At 38.5% G+C, this 18,446-nt stretch overlaps 1 protein-coding gene across 4 annotated transcripts in view; it reads left to right on the top strand.

Moving 5' to 3' along the window:
- Positions 1-18,221, top strand: part of LOC124556749 — a 249,137-nt gene extending 230,916 nt beyond the window's left edge. For all 4 annotated transcript variants that reach the window (XM_047130744.1, XM_047130747.1, XM_047130746.1 and 1 more), the window contains exons 5-6: positions 7,674-8,020; positions 18,000-18,221. In XM_047130744.1, the coding sequence (XP_046986700.1) occupies positions 7,674-8,020; positions 18,000-18,126 (474 nt within the window). In that variant the 3' untranslated portion in view covers positions 18,127-18,221. The remainder of the gene's footprint in view (positions 1-7,673; positions 8,021-17,999) is intronic.
- Positions 18,222-18,446: the final 225 nt, after the last annotated feature.

Raw genomic sequence — 18,446 nt, 5'->3', positions numbered from 1 at the left:
GGTCACTGCAAATAAGTGCTGTAAAAAATTATTTTATTTATTTTGTTATTTGATGATGTGCCTGCAATAACATAAGAATTATCATGTGGCGGATGACGATAAAACTTTTCAGCCTTACAGTGCTAAAATATCTACAAACTGTTTTTCACCGTTCAAAGGTTAAAATAATGTGATTCAAATACAGCGAGAATTATTCCCTTAAATGGTTGTTCTGTGTGTTTATTATTGGGAATAATCCTCCCACCCACACGAATCATGGACCTTGTCGTGGTGGGGTGGCAGATATCAAGGATTAGTATTACTGGAAGGAAGTGTGATGGTAACTATTATAGAGGGAGACCAAGAGATGACTGCAGTAAGTAGGTTCAATATGATGTAGGTTGCAGTAGTTATTTGGAGATGAAGCAGCTTGCACAACAGGATAGAGCAGCATTCATCAGACCAGTCTTTGGACTGAAGCTAACAACAACAATGGGTAGAAAAGAATTCAGTCTTCATCAGATATCCGTTTCTGTTTCACTCATGAAACACTCCTATTAGAGAGGAGAACACAACAATAAAACTTTTACGTAAAGACAGAAAGAAAAAGGCGTGTGTCACAAACGGCGGTCATCATGATTCTCCAGGCTTGTCAGTGACGTTGTGCAATGCTGTGGTGGGAGCGCTAGGTGGCCAGAAACTTGCAGGAGATGGCTGCAGATCATTTTGTAGATCTTGTTGGCCCTCTTTCAGTGGCAGTCTCTACTGTGAGGGGCTGGCTGCATGCCACTGCCATCTGGCGATGCACTTCTACACTACCCAAGCCCAGCCGAGAGTAGAATCCTCATTTTATAACTTCTGATATCTTCCTAGGCATGAGTGTGCACTTTCTGCCCTCATTAGTAAACCTTAAAACAAAATAAAAATACCAAACAACACATACATAATCTTCTTGACACATACGAATATTGCATGGAATCTGACTTCTGTACAAATTTTGTGCTATAATGCGGTCACTGCAAATAAGTGCTGTAAAAAATTATTTTATTTATTTTGTTATTTGATGATGTGCCTGCAATAACATAAGAATTATCATATTCACTCAAGTGTAGTGAACATTTAATAATTGGTGACAGCTTTTATATCCTTTTAAGTGTAGATATCCTTGAGATTTTTTTTGATAGATTCCACATTCACAAAGGCAATTTCATTTGGGATCTGTGGAAGGTATATTAGCATATCTGTTATTGTGCTGTAAATATTTATCGTGTATTCTTGTTTTCTAACATGTTCTACATCGCAGGGGATCTCCTGTCTATGGATCAGTTGGAACGAAAAGGTCATCAAATTTAATCTAAACAAAGAAAAGCTGCTAAAATACCCAGCACGTATTTAACCATGTATTTTATAGATAGTCTTTCTTACAAAATTGCCAATATCTCTACATGCTCAAACATTAGAATAAGGTTTTATACAAATGATGCAGTTTTTTTTACCAAGAGCGGTCCTATTGAAGATGGTATGCCCTTGCTTTCTTTTGAACTTTGAACTAATTTATTCAGCCGGTTATAGAGAACATACTTTAATGTATGGTAGACTCCAAGTCTTGTTGCAACTTGGTATTTTGCACATACACAAAAATGGTAATTAGGTAAAAGAAGTAAGAAGTGACAGAAAAAAATCTTAGGACCGACCAATACTTGAACAATGTTCCATTAAATTTGTAGTTTGACACCCACGTAGCCACCGAGTCACACAGAATAGACAACTACAAACCTTTCCACATGAAGTCTGGAATATATGGCCTAAAAAGTGAAGTCTGTCCAAAATTTTACATGGGCCAAACAAGCAGAATCACTAAAATGAGATTTAAAGAGCACCTTGAAGCACTTTGCTAGAACAGCGTAAGTAAGTCCATGTTTGCTGCTCAAATTGCTAAGGAGAGACAGTCTGGCAGTCCAAAGAAGCAGCATGTGTGACTGTACCCCATGCAAAATGAGCTGTGGCATTGTTGTGGAATAAAAACACCTCCTTGGATATCTTCTCACTATAATTCGTTTTGGCAACTTCCTGTGACTTTTTCAGGAGGTTTTGGTTGTTGGTTTCTGTGATGGCTTACCCCTTACAATAGTAATCTGTTAGCACCATACTGTGGCAGTCCCTAAAAATCTCATCATCAACTTGTACAGTGCTTTGCCTTTTCCACTAATAGCGAATCCCTGTGCTTCCATTGCTTGCTTTGCTCATTTGTGTCTGCATCATAGTGATACACCAAGCACTCGTCCTTGGTGATTAGGTTGCTAAACTAGATATTTGGGTTGATGTGACACAGATGCCCACCTTTGTAGCTGAATTTGCTAATGCACAACTGCTTGTCACACTCAGCTAGGAGGTCAGTAAATTCAAATCCTGGTGGTGGACGATACTTTCACTGTCAGTATTTGGCTGCCTCAAAGTCCCTAATTATCAGTCTTTACATCAATTTCCTGGATTAAATTCCAAACCTCTCCACAGTGTCTCACGAATTGAGTGCATGTGACACTATTGATGGTGATTCATCCATCAGATGGGATTGTTTAGTTTGGTGGCATCCTTAATGCTGTTTGCAACTAATAGGCTATCTGCCAGCATCAGGTTTCCCTCTCTCTCTTGCCGGCCGGAGTGGCCGAGCGGTTAAAGGCGCTACAGTCTGGAACCGCACGACCGCTGCGTCCGCAGGTTCGAATCCTGCCTCGGACATGGATGTGTGTGATGTCCTTAGGTTAGTTAGGTTTAAGTAGTTCTAAGTTCTAGGGGACTTATGACCACAGCAGTTGAGTCCCATAGTGCTCAGAGCCATTTGAACCATTTTGAACCCTCTCTCTCTTCTCTCATCAACATAACAGAACACAAACATAACAGAACACAAACATAACCTCATCTCCAAAAATACACTTTTGACCCAAGTCTCACTTATTCACAAGGAAAGGAGCCATTGTACATGGTGAAATAACACCCTTTCTGCTAGGGATCTGAACCCATCCTGCTGGATTTCCCAGCCAACAGCACCATATGACATTTACATTTTTACCTGACACAAATGTGACATTTCCACTGCTGCATTAGTTTGATGGGCTTGTTGATTTATGTGAGCAGCTGCAACACCCAGAAAAGCAAATATAACTTTACGATGCACACATAAGAAAAAGTTTTGTATCACCCCGGTACCCAGAACTCCTGAAGATAGACGTTGACTGTGGATATTCTATCACAGACACAGTCCCTTTGAATGTTCAGAGATGTCACTAAGCCTGCCCAAAGATGTAAGCAACCATGCATGAGCAGTGCCTATTAGATGGAGGAGGTCCGATAGCTAATCAGTTCCAGTCATTCCACCAGGAAGGAGGAGGTACATGGCTCATGTTTTCTGTAGTTCATCCATGCCTAGATGGTCAATACAGCAGTTTGATCACATCTGCATTGTCACTTTGTGTCAGGAAGGGCTCTCAGGTGTTTCAGACTGAACCAAAGCAATGGTTTTTGGACATGGAGGAGATACAGAGAGACAGGAAATGTCAATGACATGCCTCACTCAGGCCGCGCAAGGGCTACTACTGCAGTGGATGACCGCTACCTACAGATTATGGCACAGAGGAACCCTGACAGCAATGACACCATGTTTTATAATGCTTTTTATGCAGCCACTGGACATCTTGTTATGACTCAAAGTGTGCATAATAGGCTACATGATGCGCGACTTCACTCCCAATGTCCACGGTGAGGTCCATCTTTGCAATGACACCTTGCAGCACGTTACAGTTGGGCCACAACATTCTGAATGGACCACTCAAGATTGGCATCATGTTCCCTTCACTGATGAGTGTCGCATATGCCTTCAACCAGACAATCGTCGGAGACGTGTTTGGAGGCAACCCAGTCAGGCTGAATGCCTTAGACACACTGTCCAGCGAGTGTAGCAAGGCGGAGGCTCACTACTGTTTTGGGGCGGCATTATATGGGGCCGATGTACACCGCTGGTGGTCATGGAATGTGCCGTAACAGCTGTATGATACTTAAATGCCATCCCCCGACCATTAGTGCAACCATATCGGCAGCATATTGGCGAGGAATTCGTCTTCATGTATGAAAAATCATGCCCCCATCTTGCACATCTTGTGAACGACTTCCTTCAGGGTAACGACATCACTAGACGAGAGTGGCGAGCATGTTCTCCAGACATGAACCCTATCGAACATGCGTGGGATAGATTGAAAAGGGCTGTTTATGGACAACATGACCGACAAACCACTCTGAGGAATCTGCGCCGAATCGCCGCTGAGCAGTGGGACAATCTGGACCAACAGTGCCTTGATGAACTTGTGGATAATATGCCATGACAAATACAGGCATGCATCAATGCAAAAGGTCATGCTACTGGGTATTAGAGGTACTGGTGTGTACAGCAATCTGGACCACCACCTCTGAAGGTCTCACTGTGTGGTGGTACATGTAATGTGTGGTTTTCATGAGGAATAAAAAGGGCGGAAATGATGTTTATGTTTATGTCTATCCCAATTTTCTGTACAGGTTCCGCAACTCTCAGAACCGAGGTGATGCAAAACTTTTTTTGAAGTGTGTAACTTCTTCTGGACAACTCCTATTATCTACAAATTTCTATTTAAAAACTGGTAGCCAGTATATAAAAAACTTGAAAGCGACTTGTTGTTATGTATATTTGCATAAGTAGTGCTAGTGAAATAACGTATTCACTGATGTTAACACTAATCATGTATACATATCCTGTAACTGACTTGCACCACATCATTTTGAGAAAAGAATCATTCAAATTATCTATGGAACATATAACTAACTAACCAGTGGATGGCAACATTTATGATGTTGAAAAGGTTGAAAACTATTCTGTGACTGAATTTCACTTTTTCCAGTATCAACTTGGGTGTGATATGCTGTCTGGCTGCACTAGAGTCTACACTTCTCTTATGATTCCTGATTCTTTACAGACAGGTGGTCTGATATTTCATTTTTTGTCATTCAGATTAGTCTAACACTCTGACCACACTGGAAGCATCCAAACCACCTAACATCTCTGCCATACGATGCTCTGTTGATATTGTACACTTCCATAAATGTAGCATGGACTGCTGTAGCACTGATCCCCTTCAAATTCAGAAAATTAATTACTGCAGTATACTTGTCTCTATCAGCGGGCTACACCATATTGTTTTGGGCCTTCTAGCTGGGTGCTACAGTTCTGAGGCACAGGGACACCAGTGTGTACCAGGACTGAAAAAATGTATCTGTCAACACACACACAATTAATTGTGTAATTTTTTTTCAGTGTGATAATTAAAAGTTTATGACTACTCTTCTTAAGCTAAGGGCTGGTCACTGCTGCTACTTCGCTGTAATCATAAGCTCTGAGCATGCTTCAGTGGTCCCTATTATGTATGTTGGAGGAATGTGTGTGACAGAGAGCTTGGACCTTAGCTTAACAGCATGGAATGTGATGATAACATGATTTAAAAAAATAGAAGTAAACCCAATCTCGTAATGTGCAATGTGCCAGTGTGGTATATTTCTGTTGAGGCAAAACAGATATTAATGATTGAATTCTGGGCAATAGACATCAGTTGTATTATAATTGCTCAGATAATGCAGGGCTCAGTATGGATCAACTTGTATTTCCCATGAATATCAGTGATCTGGTAAAACATCAAATCTCTGACATTCCTGATGCCAGAAAAAGATCCTGCAAGAACAGGACCAATGCAATTGAAGAGAATCATTCAACATGATAGAAGTGCAGCCCTTCCCCAAATTGCTGCAAATTTCAATGTTGGCCCATCAGCAAGTGTCAGTGTGTGAACCATTCAATGAAACATCATCGATATGGGCTTTTGGAGTTGAAGGCCCACTGGTGTACCCTTGATGACTTCAAGTCACAAGCTTTACACCTTGCCTGGGGGCGTCAGTACTGGCACTAGACCATTGATAACTGGAAACATGTTGACTGGTTGGATGAGTCTTGTTTCAAATTGTATCGAGCAAATGGACGTGTACGGACAACCACAGGAATCCATGGACCCTGCATGTCAGCACGGGACTGCTCAAGCTGGTGGAGGCTTTGTAATGGTATGAGGCATGTGCAGTTGGAGTGATATGGGACCCCTGATATGTCTATATCCAACTCTGACAGTTGACACACACATAAGCATCCTGTCTGATCACCTGCATCCATCCTTGTCCATTGTGAACTTAGGAAATTCCAGTAGGACAATGCAACACCCCACAAGTGCAGAATTGGTACAGAGTGGCTCCAGGAACACTCTTCTGAGTTTAAACGCTTCCGCTGGCCACCAAACTCCCCAGACATGAACATTATTGACCATATCTGTGATGCCTTGCAACATGCTGTTTAGGATAGAGCTCCATCCCCTCACACTCTTATGGATTTATGGACAGTCCTTCAGAATTCATGGTACTACTCCAGACATTAGTTGAATCGATGCCACATTGTGTTGCAGAACTTCAGCATGCTCGCGGTGGCCCTATGCTATATTAGGCAGCTATACCAGTTTCTTTGGTTTTTCAGTGTAGTTTTATAAGATTAATAATAAAAAACTACCAGTACATACATTGTATATTAAGTAATTTTTAGTCACGCCAAAGGAATGTATTAGTTTTTACTGTTTAGGATCAGAAATATTATGTCTACAAACACGATTAACTTCAGTAGTCATTATGGACTATGTGAACAAATTGTAATTTTAGATGTAGATTTCCAATGTAAACATACAATATATTAGATAACTAGCATAATTTTAATATAGTGTATGCAGATGTTTCAAAGCAAATTGAATCCCTCTATTATTCAGTCATATCTCTCACTACATTGTCTGGATTGATCTTCTGAACAATACACTGTATGAAGTACAGCACTGCATACAATTTTGTAGGGACTGGAGCAGATGAAGCTCCATTGTACTCCATTGGCTATTAAAACTGCAGCACCAGGAATGATAGCAAATAACTAAATTTTTATTTATTGTGCATACATGTTACAGTAGGAAGAATACTTCATTAAATTTGCAGATGATTTGGGAGAACACAGGGTGCAAAATTTAGTAATCAGAGCTGTCTCCTCTGGCAGGAACAGTGACTCTAACCCATGTGGCCATCAACTTCACTAAGCTTAGATGTCATTCCATACTGGTTCTACTTATCGCTCATCAACCCATGACCAGATGTTTTCAGTGGGTGGGAAATCTGGTGAACTGAATTGCCATGGCAACAACTAAAAACACTCTGTATTGAGATAGGTTAGGATGCCACTGCAGCATGCAGTCTTGTGTTATCTCATTTAAAGGTAATGCCATGGTCACCACAAAAGGAGGGCACAGCCACTGGCCTCAGCACATGAAAAATGTAACAGTTGCTGTTTGTGTTATTAGTTATGTGAACTGGAGCTGATTGTGTTGTGGACATTAAGCATTGTGTAGCATTAAGCCAGGTGCTAGGCCCACCTGATGATGACAAATGGTCTGCTCAAAACTTCCACACATCATTATACTCCTGAGACCATCAATTTTATATTCACATGACAGTTGTGTACATAAAGTATGGGCATCACACACACATACATAAAAATCACCATGACCTTTAAATTTTAACATTCATTAATTTTTTTATTACAGGCCAGTGGGATGAAGAATGACATGTCAACATCACAGAGTATGACTGATATGGCTCACATGGATGCCTCAGAAATGTCAGATTCACAGAAGAATGTTGAACCTTTGTTCATGGCAATTGCTGGATTTATTGGGATGGCAGTGATGTACATAGTTTCAGTACTGTTTCTACCAAAATTTGGTTCTCTAAGATCACGTGAAATTGTTGCTCTGAAAAGTGCACCTGATGATCTTTCTGGCTTAACAAAAGTTGTTTTTGAAGCTTTAGACGGCAAGGACTGCAGTGAGAGGATAATATGTGAAATAGGCCAGACCATCCGAAGAATGCAACTGGACAGGAAATCGATAAGGTAATTATAGTTGAGGTTCCAGAAATGCTTAAGTCCAAAACATTTTTGTAATTCATAGATAAAACTTGGAATATGTTAATAGTTTCAGTGACATTGGTTTCAGTGACTTCCAGAAGTCGTCAATCCTCCTCCTTCCCTGTATGCACATACTAGAAATCTGTAAGTGTGTTAAAAACAATTTAAAAGACATACACGAACATTTTAATACTCATGAATATGATAAAATACTAAAGGAAAAGCTTCAGGTCAGTCAGTAAGGACTTCAGTCTACAAAAATTCCATAATTAACAATGGCATACAAATTTACAGTAGTCTTCCACATAGGTAAAAATCATATCATTCATTCATTCTCTTTTTGCAAAACCTTAAGGGCAGTCTGATTAGATCATTGCTTCTATTCAGTAGCAGAATATTTACAACATTTGTGATACAAGAAGAGACTTGAAACAAGACAGTGCAGCTACTGCAAGTATAGCAAACTCTTTCGTGGATGAAGCTAAATTCTTTGTATCTACTGAAATAATACTGTATTTTTATTGTGTTGTGTTGCGTTACTGTTTCGTTATGTGCTTGTTCTGTGTCCCACAATCTGGAAAGAAGTTTTGGATGAATGAATAAGTAAATAAAATAAAGTGTTTTGAGACACCACTGAAGAGCACACAGCATCCAAAGTGACTAAGATTTGGAATTTCTGAACTGAATTAAATAGATGGCACATTCAGAAATCAACAGATAAGAGATTTTTTGAGAGTTTTCAGCTTGGTATGAAACACAGAGAAACAGTTAATTAATTAATGTGGATGTCTTATTATGTTCCGGGGGGGGGGGGGGGGGGGGGGGCGGCGAGCTGACTACTTTTTGTTTAAGATTTCAGTAGTAGCTTCCACAATCTTCTCAGACTACCTGACTATTCAGTAAGCTAATATATTCCACCAGTAAGCTAATATATTCCACTTTGACAACATTGTGATGAACTTAAGTGAGAGGTAATGAAATAGATTTCTTCTGTAACTGATTGAAGTTATCTCCAGATGATATAGACTATAACATCATATAAAACAACCTTTTCCCCATTATACCCACTCCATTGCCTTCTTCATAAGTGCAATACAAGGTGTACCAGGAGGAATAATCAGTATTCAGGAATATGACAGGCATGCTCATTTGAAGCAAACAACTTCATATGGACATGTGCCCTATTCTGAATGGTTTCTGAGATAGAAGACATTTAATGTACATTTGTTTTTGGGGGTCATGGAGGCTGCTACCCTCATTAGGGAATGTACAGAGGCACTCAGACAAGCAGCACAACATGTTCTTCCAGGAGTGTACAAATGCATTAAAGTTGATGGTGGGATATTTGAACTTTCATCATTATTGTACAACAGCTGTAATGTGACATGCACAATAATGCATGGAAGTGAATGTGTTAAAAATACATATTTTTCAATCGATACTTTGTGAAATGTATATTGTAATGTTTAGAACTACTAATTGTTGTACATGTGTATATCTAAGAATTTACTGAATAATACATAAAGTAGAAAACAATGTACATTAAATGTGTTTTATCTCAAAAAAGAAAAGAAATCATTGGAATAGGGTGTATGTTCACACGAACATTTTTTCTTAAAATGAGTGATCCTGTCATATCCCTGTATATTGACTGTTTCTCCTGGCACACAATGTATAGGGTGTAGTACAGTATGCTTAATTTTTGAGCTTTACCTCACTTTTGAAAAAGTTAGTTTGTATTTGTCATTTCAGTGGCTGAGGGCCCCAGCGGGAATATTACTTTCCAGTATCTAATTTATTTCATTCATTGCTTGCAAAACTGATTACTAGCTATACCAGTTTCAACTATTTAGTCATTATAAATAGCCCACTGGTCAACCAATATTTAGCATAATGGCTAGGCAGTTGAAACAAGTGTAGCCACTACAGAATTTTGTGAGCCTCGACTGAAATAAACTATATAGTTAAAAAAAAATTACATCAGAAATAGACAACTATAAGACAAACTGGTTGAAAAGCAGTAGATTGGCGAAACTTTCATTATACTTACCAGAATAATTCAAAAACTTTTTGCAAAATTTTAGAGGCTTTATTGAATTTTTGATTACACTGGATCTCACAAACTAGACTATTTTCAGTTGTTAATATGTTACACTACATAGTTGCATTCATCTTTCTGCTTTCACTTTATTTTTTCTTACCTCAGTGAAATATGACGCCCGTTCATCACACCAATCCAATTCCCCCCCCCCCCCCCCCCCCCCCCCCCCTACTTTGCCTCTTTTTTTCTAATTTTATGTTAAATGTTGTTCCTTCTGTTTGTCTTTTTTCTGTGAATTCTTTGTACTGCTTTTTTCTTTCAGGTATTTATTATTACTTTTTTAATTTTCTTTTCTTTTCTGTTCCACATGAAAATTTTGGTTCCAGAAACATTTCATTGGTCACTCTGAGCTGAATTACTCTTTCTTCTCTTTGGTATGAAACTGGTTTGATTCATTTGTAACACTTTTAATTCATTTTTTGAGTCAGTTAATAACAGCAACAGTGTTTGTTGTCCCTTTGATTCATGTAGCATTTACTCCATGGTATTACAATGTTTAAGCACACAGAGATACATTGTTCCGTGCTGCAGTAACACTAATTCTAAGTTCAGGTTTGTCATATGATGTAATTCACCCTTTTTATTACACACACATTTCTTTTCATTAATGATGGGAATGCTTAACCTTTAACACTGCAGTGACTTGTGTATATTAGTAAATAGTAAAACAAACAGTACAATAATGAACACTGAATGTTCCTTCACCTGAAAAGCAAATAAATCAAATGTGAATCCGTTAACACCTACATCAGAGTTAATTTATCTTAAAGTGATGGACATCTTCCCAACACATATGCATGATTTTGGAGTAAACTGGAAACAGTTTGTTTGGTTGATGCAATTCTTCAGCTCTCCCCAGTGTATATGATTTATGAAAAATACTTATGTGTGTTGCAGGATTATTGTGAAAAACACGAAAAATATTTTGACAACAAACAGAGTTGTTATTATTAGGTGCACTAGTTGGCTGATGCCACTCTGGAGTGGTCTCACATATTCAGAGACAGAAAACACAATTGCCAAATTAGAGCAGCTGAAAATTATATTAATCAGCATTGGTTTCGCAAACCAGCAATTCCTTGTGCTCTCTAACCTGTACCAGTGGGTGGTAAGAGACCACCAAGGAGGATGCAGATAAGCCACTATCAGCTACACTTATATCGTATCACGCCAAAATGAGATCAGTACTGGGCAGCATGTGTTCTCAAGTTGAGAATGTCATCAATAGCATCTGTCATAAACCAGCCAAACAATCAGAGCATTGGAGACTGAATGTCACTGGCACACATATTTGAAACATCGTGACAGATTGATTATTCGAGAAAACTGCTTGACAGCTGTACACTCCATTGATTTAGATCAAACAAAGATGCTGGGTTGGACCTTTATCTACAGGGACTCAGTCATATAAGAAGCCACTGTAATAAAAATTGCTGAAAATCTTAGTAAGTGGCCTTTCATCAGGCCTGGAATCTTGCTCTGCCAAGCCATATTGTGCAGTCAAAAACTTGCCACCCTGTTCTGTATTGGTGTTGTGTTTTCACAGCTCTGGGGATATGGGGGACGTATGGTCAGCATTCAGTAATAAAATTATAAATGTCAGATAACTAAACAGAAACTAACTGAACAAAATGGATGTTCCACAGCTGTGGATGGTGGATACTGTGACAGTAAGCTTGAGCATAATGCTGAAGTATGAACCTAGAGCAGAATGCATAGGTCAGTGCTGTGGTGTGCAGAAGAAATGGAAAATATAAACAGATATAAACTGAAATCACTTTAGTGTCTTTGTATCAGTCTAGAGTCTTATGATAACTCAGTCTGTCATAGAAATATGTGCATGCCTGCAACAGTAACTCACCATTCACCTCAGAAATTTTGTACAGTGTACAGTATTTGGCTTACTTTTACTTTTGGTCTATAGCTCATCACGGTTTTGTCACTATGTACATTTGAAAGTATTGTGTAGCTTCCCTGAGTCCGTTACTTCTTTACATTGTTATAAGAGGTGACTGCAACTTATTATCAAATTGAATTGGCTGCATTCTCTCACTGATTTTATGTTAATGCCAAAGTAATGATACTGTTTGTGCAATTTTGTTATCTAACAATGATTTACATATCCTTGAAAGATTGGGGCAAAAACACTTCCAATGGATGGCTCTTTAAGACAGGCTGTTTCATCTGGAGTGCCTGACAGTTGGGCATTTGTGGGTAGAGATGGGAAGGAAAGGAAAAACAGCTGTTGCATGGTAGTCGGGATACCAGAACTATGCTGTATTGTGCTGTTTTGGCTGAGTTCCCCACATGTAGGCAGGGGTGGGCATATGGTTCATTTATGCTCAGAACAAGGTGTGAATGAGGTACAATAGTACTACTTCACAGGTGGCCTGCGGGTAAGCTGATTGGTGCTTATGGTTGTCAATGCCCTGTGGGATAGAGTTCAACATCCCGTTTTAAGGTGATGATGCCAGTGTCACGCCACCTATTTTTCTTTAAAATATATATATATATGAGCTTAGAAATACAGCTGAGTTTTAATTTCTTGAGTGTCCACCAGTGGCATGTGCAGGCCCCACTTTATCTGTTAGCTCTCTGCTGAGTCATTTAAATTTTCTCAGGTATCACAAGACTATGTGCACCAACGCAACCATTTCATGGAATGAGGCACTATATACATAGTTAATAGAATGCTGATATTTCTTTGAAAAAGAAGAGACAGATAAACAGACTCTCCCAAGTGTTATAATATGTTCACACAAATACCGAATTACAGCAAAAGACACTAAACTATTTGCAAGGAAGTCTTGTACAGAGTATGCTACAAGGAAGTCTTTCAAATTTTATTTGAAAATCTTACGTGTATTGCCTACATCCTCATTTGTGTTAGAAGTCAATTAGAAATGAATACCACTCTACATAAATTAAGGAAGTGTTATACAACTGAAAATCACTTTTCTGTCTAGTGTTGACTAAACAGATGTTGTAGTGTCTTTTGTATAAGCCCAGGTTATTAGAACTGACTGTTTTAAGAAACTGGGTCACATTTTGGTGGAGGCAGGGTTGAGATTCCTATCCAGTCATCGAGATTAAGTTTGCTAGAATTGTTCTTTTGAAAATGAAAAGATGTGATGAGTTTGTGTTCTGTCTCTAATAACCTGTTTGCCAATGGGACATTAAACCCTCATTTTTCTTTCCTCCTTTGATACATTATTATCTAAAAATTCCATGGCACAGTATTTGTGCTGTAATATTAGTACTTGAACAGTGACCTACATAAACTTTGTAAACTATCATCTCATCGACAAATATAATTCAGAAAAGAAACCCCCTGCTATATTTAGTGAAAGATAGGTAACATTTATCAAGAAAAACAGTGGAAGAAGATTAGAACTGTATGCCCCTCCATCTTACCCATTTCCCGTCAACTCTTTAAAGATATTAGCCATAATCAGAACAGTTCCCTTGTTAGGTGACAATTGAGGAATACTTTCTGCTACTTATTCCACTCAGATATTAAAGGAGAAATTGATTAATTTTTCACATAACTGTGCAATAATGTAACTTATGCCAAAATGGTTCAACAATAAAATGCTTCTCTTAAATCAAACAAGATACCTGCTGCCCTAAATGTTTTATTTGGTTCTGTGTGTACTGCATACGTCTACTGACAGGGATCTGCCAGACCTGCAACAGGCTTGTCAGTGGAGGAATGAATTAAAGCTTCTATTGAAAGCCCTTTTCTGCAGCCATATTATGAGGCTCACAGCAAATTGTGCACTCTGAGCTCCGTTACTGTTCTTTCATGGGTCACTTCTCTTCTTATCATACACCTGGTGAATCACGAATGAACATTGCTCCACAGAACTGAAGGACAAAATAAATAAAGTAACCTAATGTATTAACTACTTGGTAGAAATGAAAGAAAGAGTGGGAGCATGTTGCAGAGATCTCCCAGCCGAGCCCAAAAAGTTGGACGTCAAATCACATGTGGTCGCATGACTATAATGCCACAACTGAAGGAACGAGAAAAGACAGTATTTATCAATCTGTGAGCAGTTACAGTGCACTGTGGTTGTGTTCGTCAATACAACATGGCTGAGAGACTACATCTGGATGACTTCACATGGAAAAGAATCATTAGGAAACTGGAAGATGGATGAAGTGTGATGAGTGTACCCCAGGAGTCTGGCATTGCTCACAGCATTATTTCACTTGTATAGGGAGCATTACGGACCACAGGCACTGCTGCCCAAAGGAGATGAGGTGGTTGACCTTGGTCAAATACAGCAGCAGATGACCGTACATTGTGCAATAGACAAGAAGTGACTCACACCAAACAGCAGATGCAATTGCAACCACATTTAACAGGACTGCAAGGCACACTCCATAGCGGGATGACGTGGTGACTGCATGGGGTGGTGTCTTTGCCCAGTGACCAGTATGTTGTGTTCCACTGACACCCACATGTTTGTAGTGTTGTCAAGAGCTTAGGTACTGGACCAACGAGGAATGGGGTTGTGTGCTCTTATCAGATAAGAGCAATTCAGTATGGGAGTGAATCTTGGTGTACTGTCATATGGAGAGAGATGGGAATATGTAATGCACCCAAGAACATTGTTGAACATGATCATTTTGGTGGTCCAGATGTTATCAAGCAAGGAGCATAATGTTGCATGGATGTACTGACCTCCAAATCTTTGAACACAGTAAACTAACTGGTCGACATTATCATGACACTCTACGCCTTCCCCATGTGCATCTTTTCAGGGTTACATTTGGTCCTGACTTCATCTTTATGGATGACAATGCATGACCGCATTGAACAGTGGAGGTGGAAGACTCTTGGAATGAGGAGATATTTGATGAATGGACTGGTCTGCCAATTTCCCTACCTTAAATACCAGTGATCCCATGTGGGATACACTGATTAGACATACTGTAGCACATTCACATGCACCAGTGACTATCCAGCAGTTGTCAGTCCCACTACTGTAGGAATGGAATGCCACGCCACAAGAATTCTTTACCTACCTTGTGGCCAGCATGAGACGACATTGCAGAGCTTGCATTGCCACGTGTGGTGATCACACAACCTATTAACTACCATGTCCTGCGTTTTGTAATGTCCAGGGGACCATCATAAATTGCAGTGACTTCAGTGTAATTATTGTCTTTAAATGCAAATGTCATTTCTGATCATTTCATTGTGTATTCCCTCAGCTACCTTCTGTACTATACAGTAGCAGTTCTTTCAAGCTATGTTACTTGGCAATGGCACATCATGTGGAAGCTACTTTTGTCCTTAGGTTTTGCATTTCACTGTATTCATTTTCCAAATATCCTGTTTTGTCACCACCCTGTCCTGTCTTATCACTCACTCTGTCATGCCATATCCCTCCCTCTCATGTTCCCTGATTCCCATCCTATCATCTATCATTCCTCATCATGTGTCATTTCATCCCCTACCTTGTGGCATCTCATCTTCCATCCAGTCTTATATTATCTCCTGCCTCCATCATCCTGCCTCCCCCCTTCCTGCACTGGTCACGCCTTGATCCTCTTTACCTTCTCCTCCTCTGCACATGATATTAATGTGTCTCACAACAATGTTACATGTACTACATGAGCAGTTAATCCAGCTCCAGCCTTATCACAACAGAACATACACCCAATGATAATTTATGATTTTACTCTAAATATAATTTCCTGTACTCAGTTTCTACACTGTAGTATTGATGTTTCTCAGTTTTCAAGGTGAATTCTTATTACCGGAACAGTGAACTTTGCAGAGAAGCTGTTTTCAACATTCAGAATAGTCACAACTGGGATGAAAGAAACCTTCATACCAAACAATCTCATGGATTTCACACATATTTGGCACCAATATATTTTTATTTTATTCTAATTTATTTTTCTTATTATCAAGTTCTGTGGGATCATACAAGCGAAAGCTACTTATTCATGAACTGAGTCAATATTTAGTTTATAGATTGGTCATTACAAGATTTGTAAACAAGAGAATTAAAGAATTGACAAAACATGACAAAAAACCTGAGAGAATGTTAAAATAAGTAACACATTATTGAGAGAAGTTCTGAACTACAGTGAGGAGCTTCTGTACAGATTAAAAGCAATGTGCCACAAGAAAACTTATCAACTGGGATTTTTGTACTTTGGGATTATCACTCACTTTTCTCAGTTCTGCTGGAAGCCTACTGAAAATGAAAGCTACTGAATAGTTCATACCTTCATGTACAATGCTTAAGGAAGTGTTATCTAAGTTTGAAGTTTGTGAACTGACACCACAGTCTGAATATCATTTTTGAGGCTAAGAAAATTCTTGACAAGTGCATAGAGCTGCCTCAGAATAGAACACAGCACATGATTATGGGTGAAAATAAGTAAAGTAAACAAGCCTCTACATTTCAGTGACAGGGCATATTATTTTTGTGATGAAGGTAGTAGCATTGAGTTTCTGCACAAGATCTTGATCATGATAATGATACTCCCATGTGGTGATAAAATCTTGCTGTACAGCCTTATCCCACACTAAATGGATTGGAGGTACCTGATTTTTATGCAAGAACATCCACTGGATGAAGAAATGTGGCTTCATTCTGATGGCACAGCAGCATGTTTTGCAGTTCATCCAAACCTGTTTCAAAGGAGCATTAGAGGAGAGGTGGCTAGATTATGGTGGACTTCATTCTTCTTCACAAGGTCTCTAGAGTTTTCTCCTATAGACTTCTTATGGTGCATCTGCAAAGGGTTTCTTATTTACAAGATCATTGTGGAGTTGTAGGAAGGCCTGGTACCTCAAGTTATACATCTTCACTAGAACCTTGGTCATAACAACAATGTAAACCTCTTGAATTGTTCCCAGTGGTCACTGCTTGTGTATGAGACTGACATTGATTCTGATGTTACTCTGTGATCATTACACATACAAGTAATTTCAACTGTAAGAAAGAAAAACACTAGTGTTTATAGCGACAACTGAAGACTTAACACAACATTGCCACATGTTCATACATATACATGTACTCATTTTACAGCAGGTTCTTATGATTACAATTACTGTCTTGAAACTATTAGAGGAATGGTGTATTGTTTTACTCATAAGTAATACTGATTTCTTGCATTTCATGGAATACAGAGCTTCAGTACATAAAAACAGTTCAATACTAATAATTGTGAAATACAGGTCATGCTTTGCATTCTCAGTGTATGAATATTTCTTTGTACAGTGCTTGCAATGAACTTATTTTTATGCATTCATTTCAGTAACTCTTTGAGACGTCGTCTACCCATAAATAAATACTTTGCAGCAGAATATATTTAATAAATTTGTAGTTAAAAGAACTATACATTGTAGTTCAGAGGAAAATGTTGGTCTAAGCTGCAACTAAGCAGAAAGTTTAAAAACTTTCTGCAAACTAAGAGTGGCAGTAGATATTGTTGCAGAATGAAAAGTGAGACTGTATTATCCTCTTCAAGACAGGCATCATCAACTGATATTTATTATCATGAAGTCCACACCAGATCATCAATATAAAATGAGTAGTACGTTATGTAAGACTGATAAACTGGAAACGTAAAAACTCAAATCCATTTTTACATATTGAATAATATGTGGTCACTGGACTGAACAAAAAATAAATATGCAGTATATTGACTGTAGCTGATGTGAGGGTGTGTAGTAATTGTTTTAAAGTAACTGGATGACATGGTTCATATATTTCATATAGATCCTTCTCCAGTAAAATAATTTTGACACCAAATTGCGAAATTACAGCATAAATAATTATGTAATGAGTTACCAGTATTCTTAATAATAATCTAAATATGTTTTGTTTTCAGGGTTATGGAGCTACTTCTTCCTCCAGGCCCTGCTAAACAATTACAAAAAATCCGGCAGGCAGCATCTAAGAGAGAAAAGTGTGCATTCGTGCAATGCAGGTTGAAAGCCAGCAAGAAAACGCGATAACAACTTTTTTTGGTTATTTATAGGCATTAAAATTCTATTTATTTCATACACCATTCATCATATATTATACCAAACATTCTATGTATATATGTAAAAACTACTTTATTTATTTATAAAAAAAAAACAGTTTAAACTGAAACTTGTTTCATTTAAGGTATGAGATTACAATACAATGTGGAATTCAATTAGAAGATTATTTTATTCATTTTCTACTGTAACATTGTATTCTGCATCAAGAAAGGAAATGAAAAAGGCAATAACTAAAGAGGAATACATGAGGCATAAAAGTGGAGATTGGTTCTATTTTAAAATATCAGTGA

This window comes from Schistocerca americana, chromosome X (genome assembly GCF_021461395.2).
Source record: "Schistocerca americana isolate TAMUIC-IGC-003095 chromosome X, iqSchAmer2.1, whole genome shotgun sequence".
Taxonomy (NCBI): Eukaryota; Metazoa; Arthropoda; class Insecta; order Orthoptera; family Acrididae; genus Schistocerca; species Schistocerca americana.
This window is presented reverse-complemented; position numbering and strand designations above follow the sequence as displayed.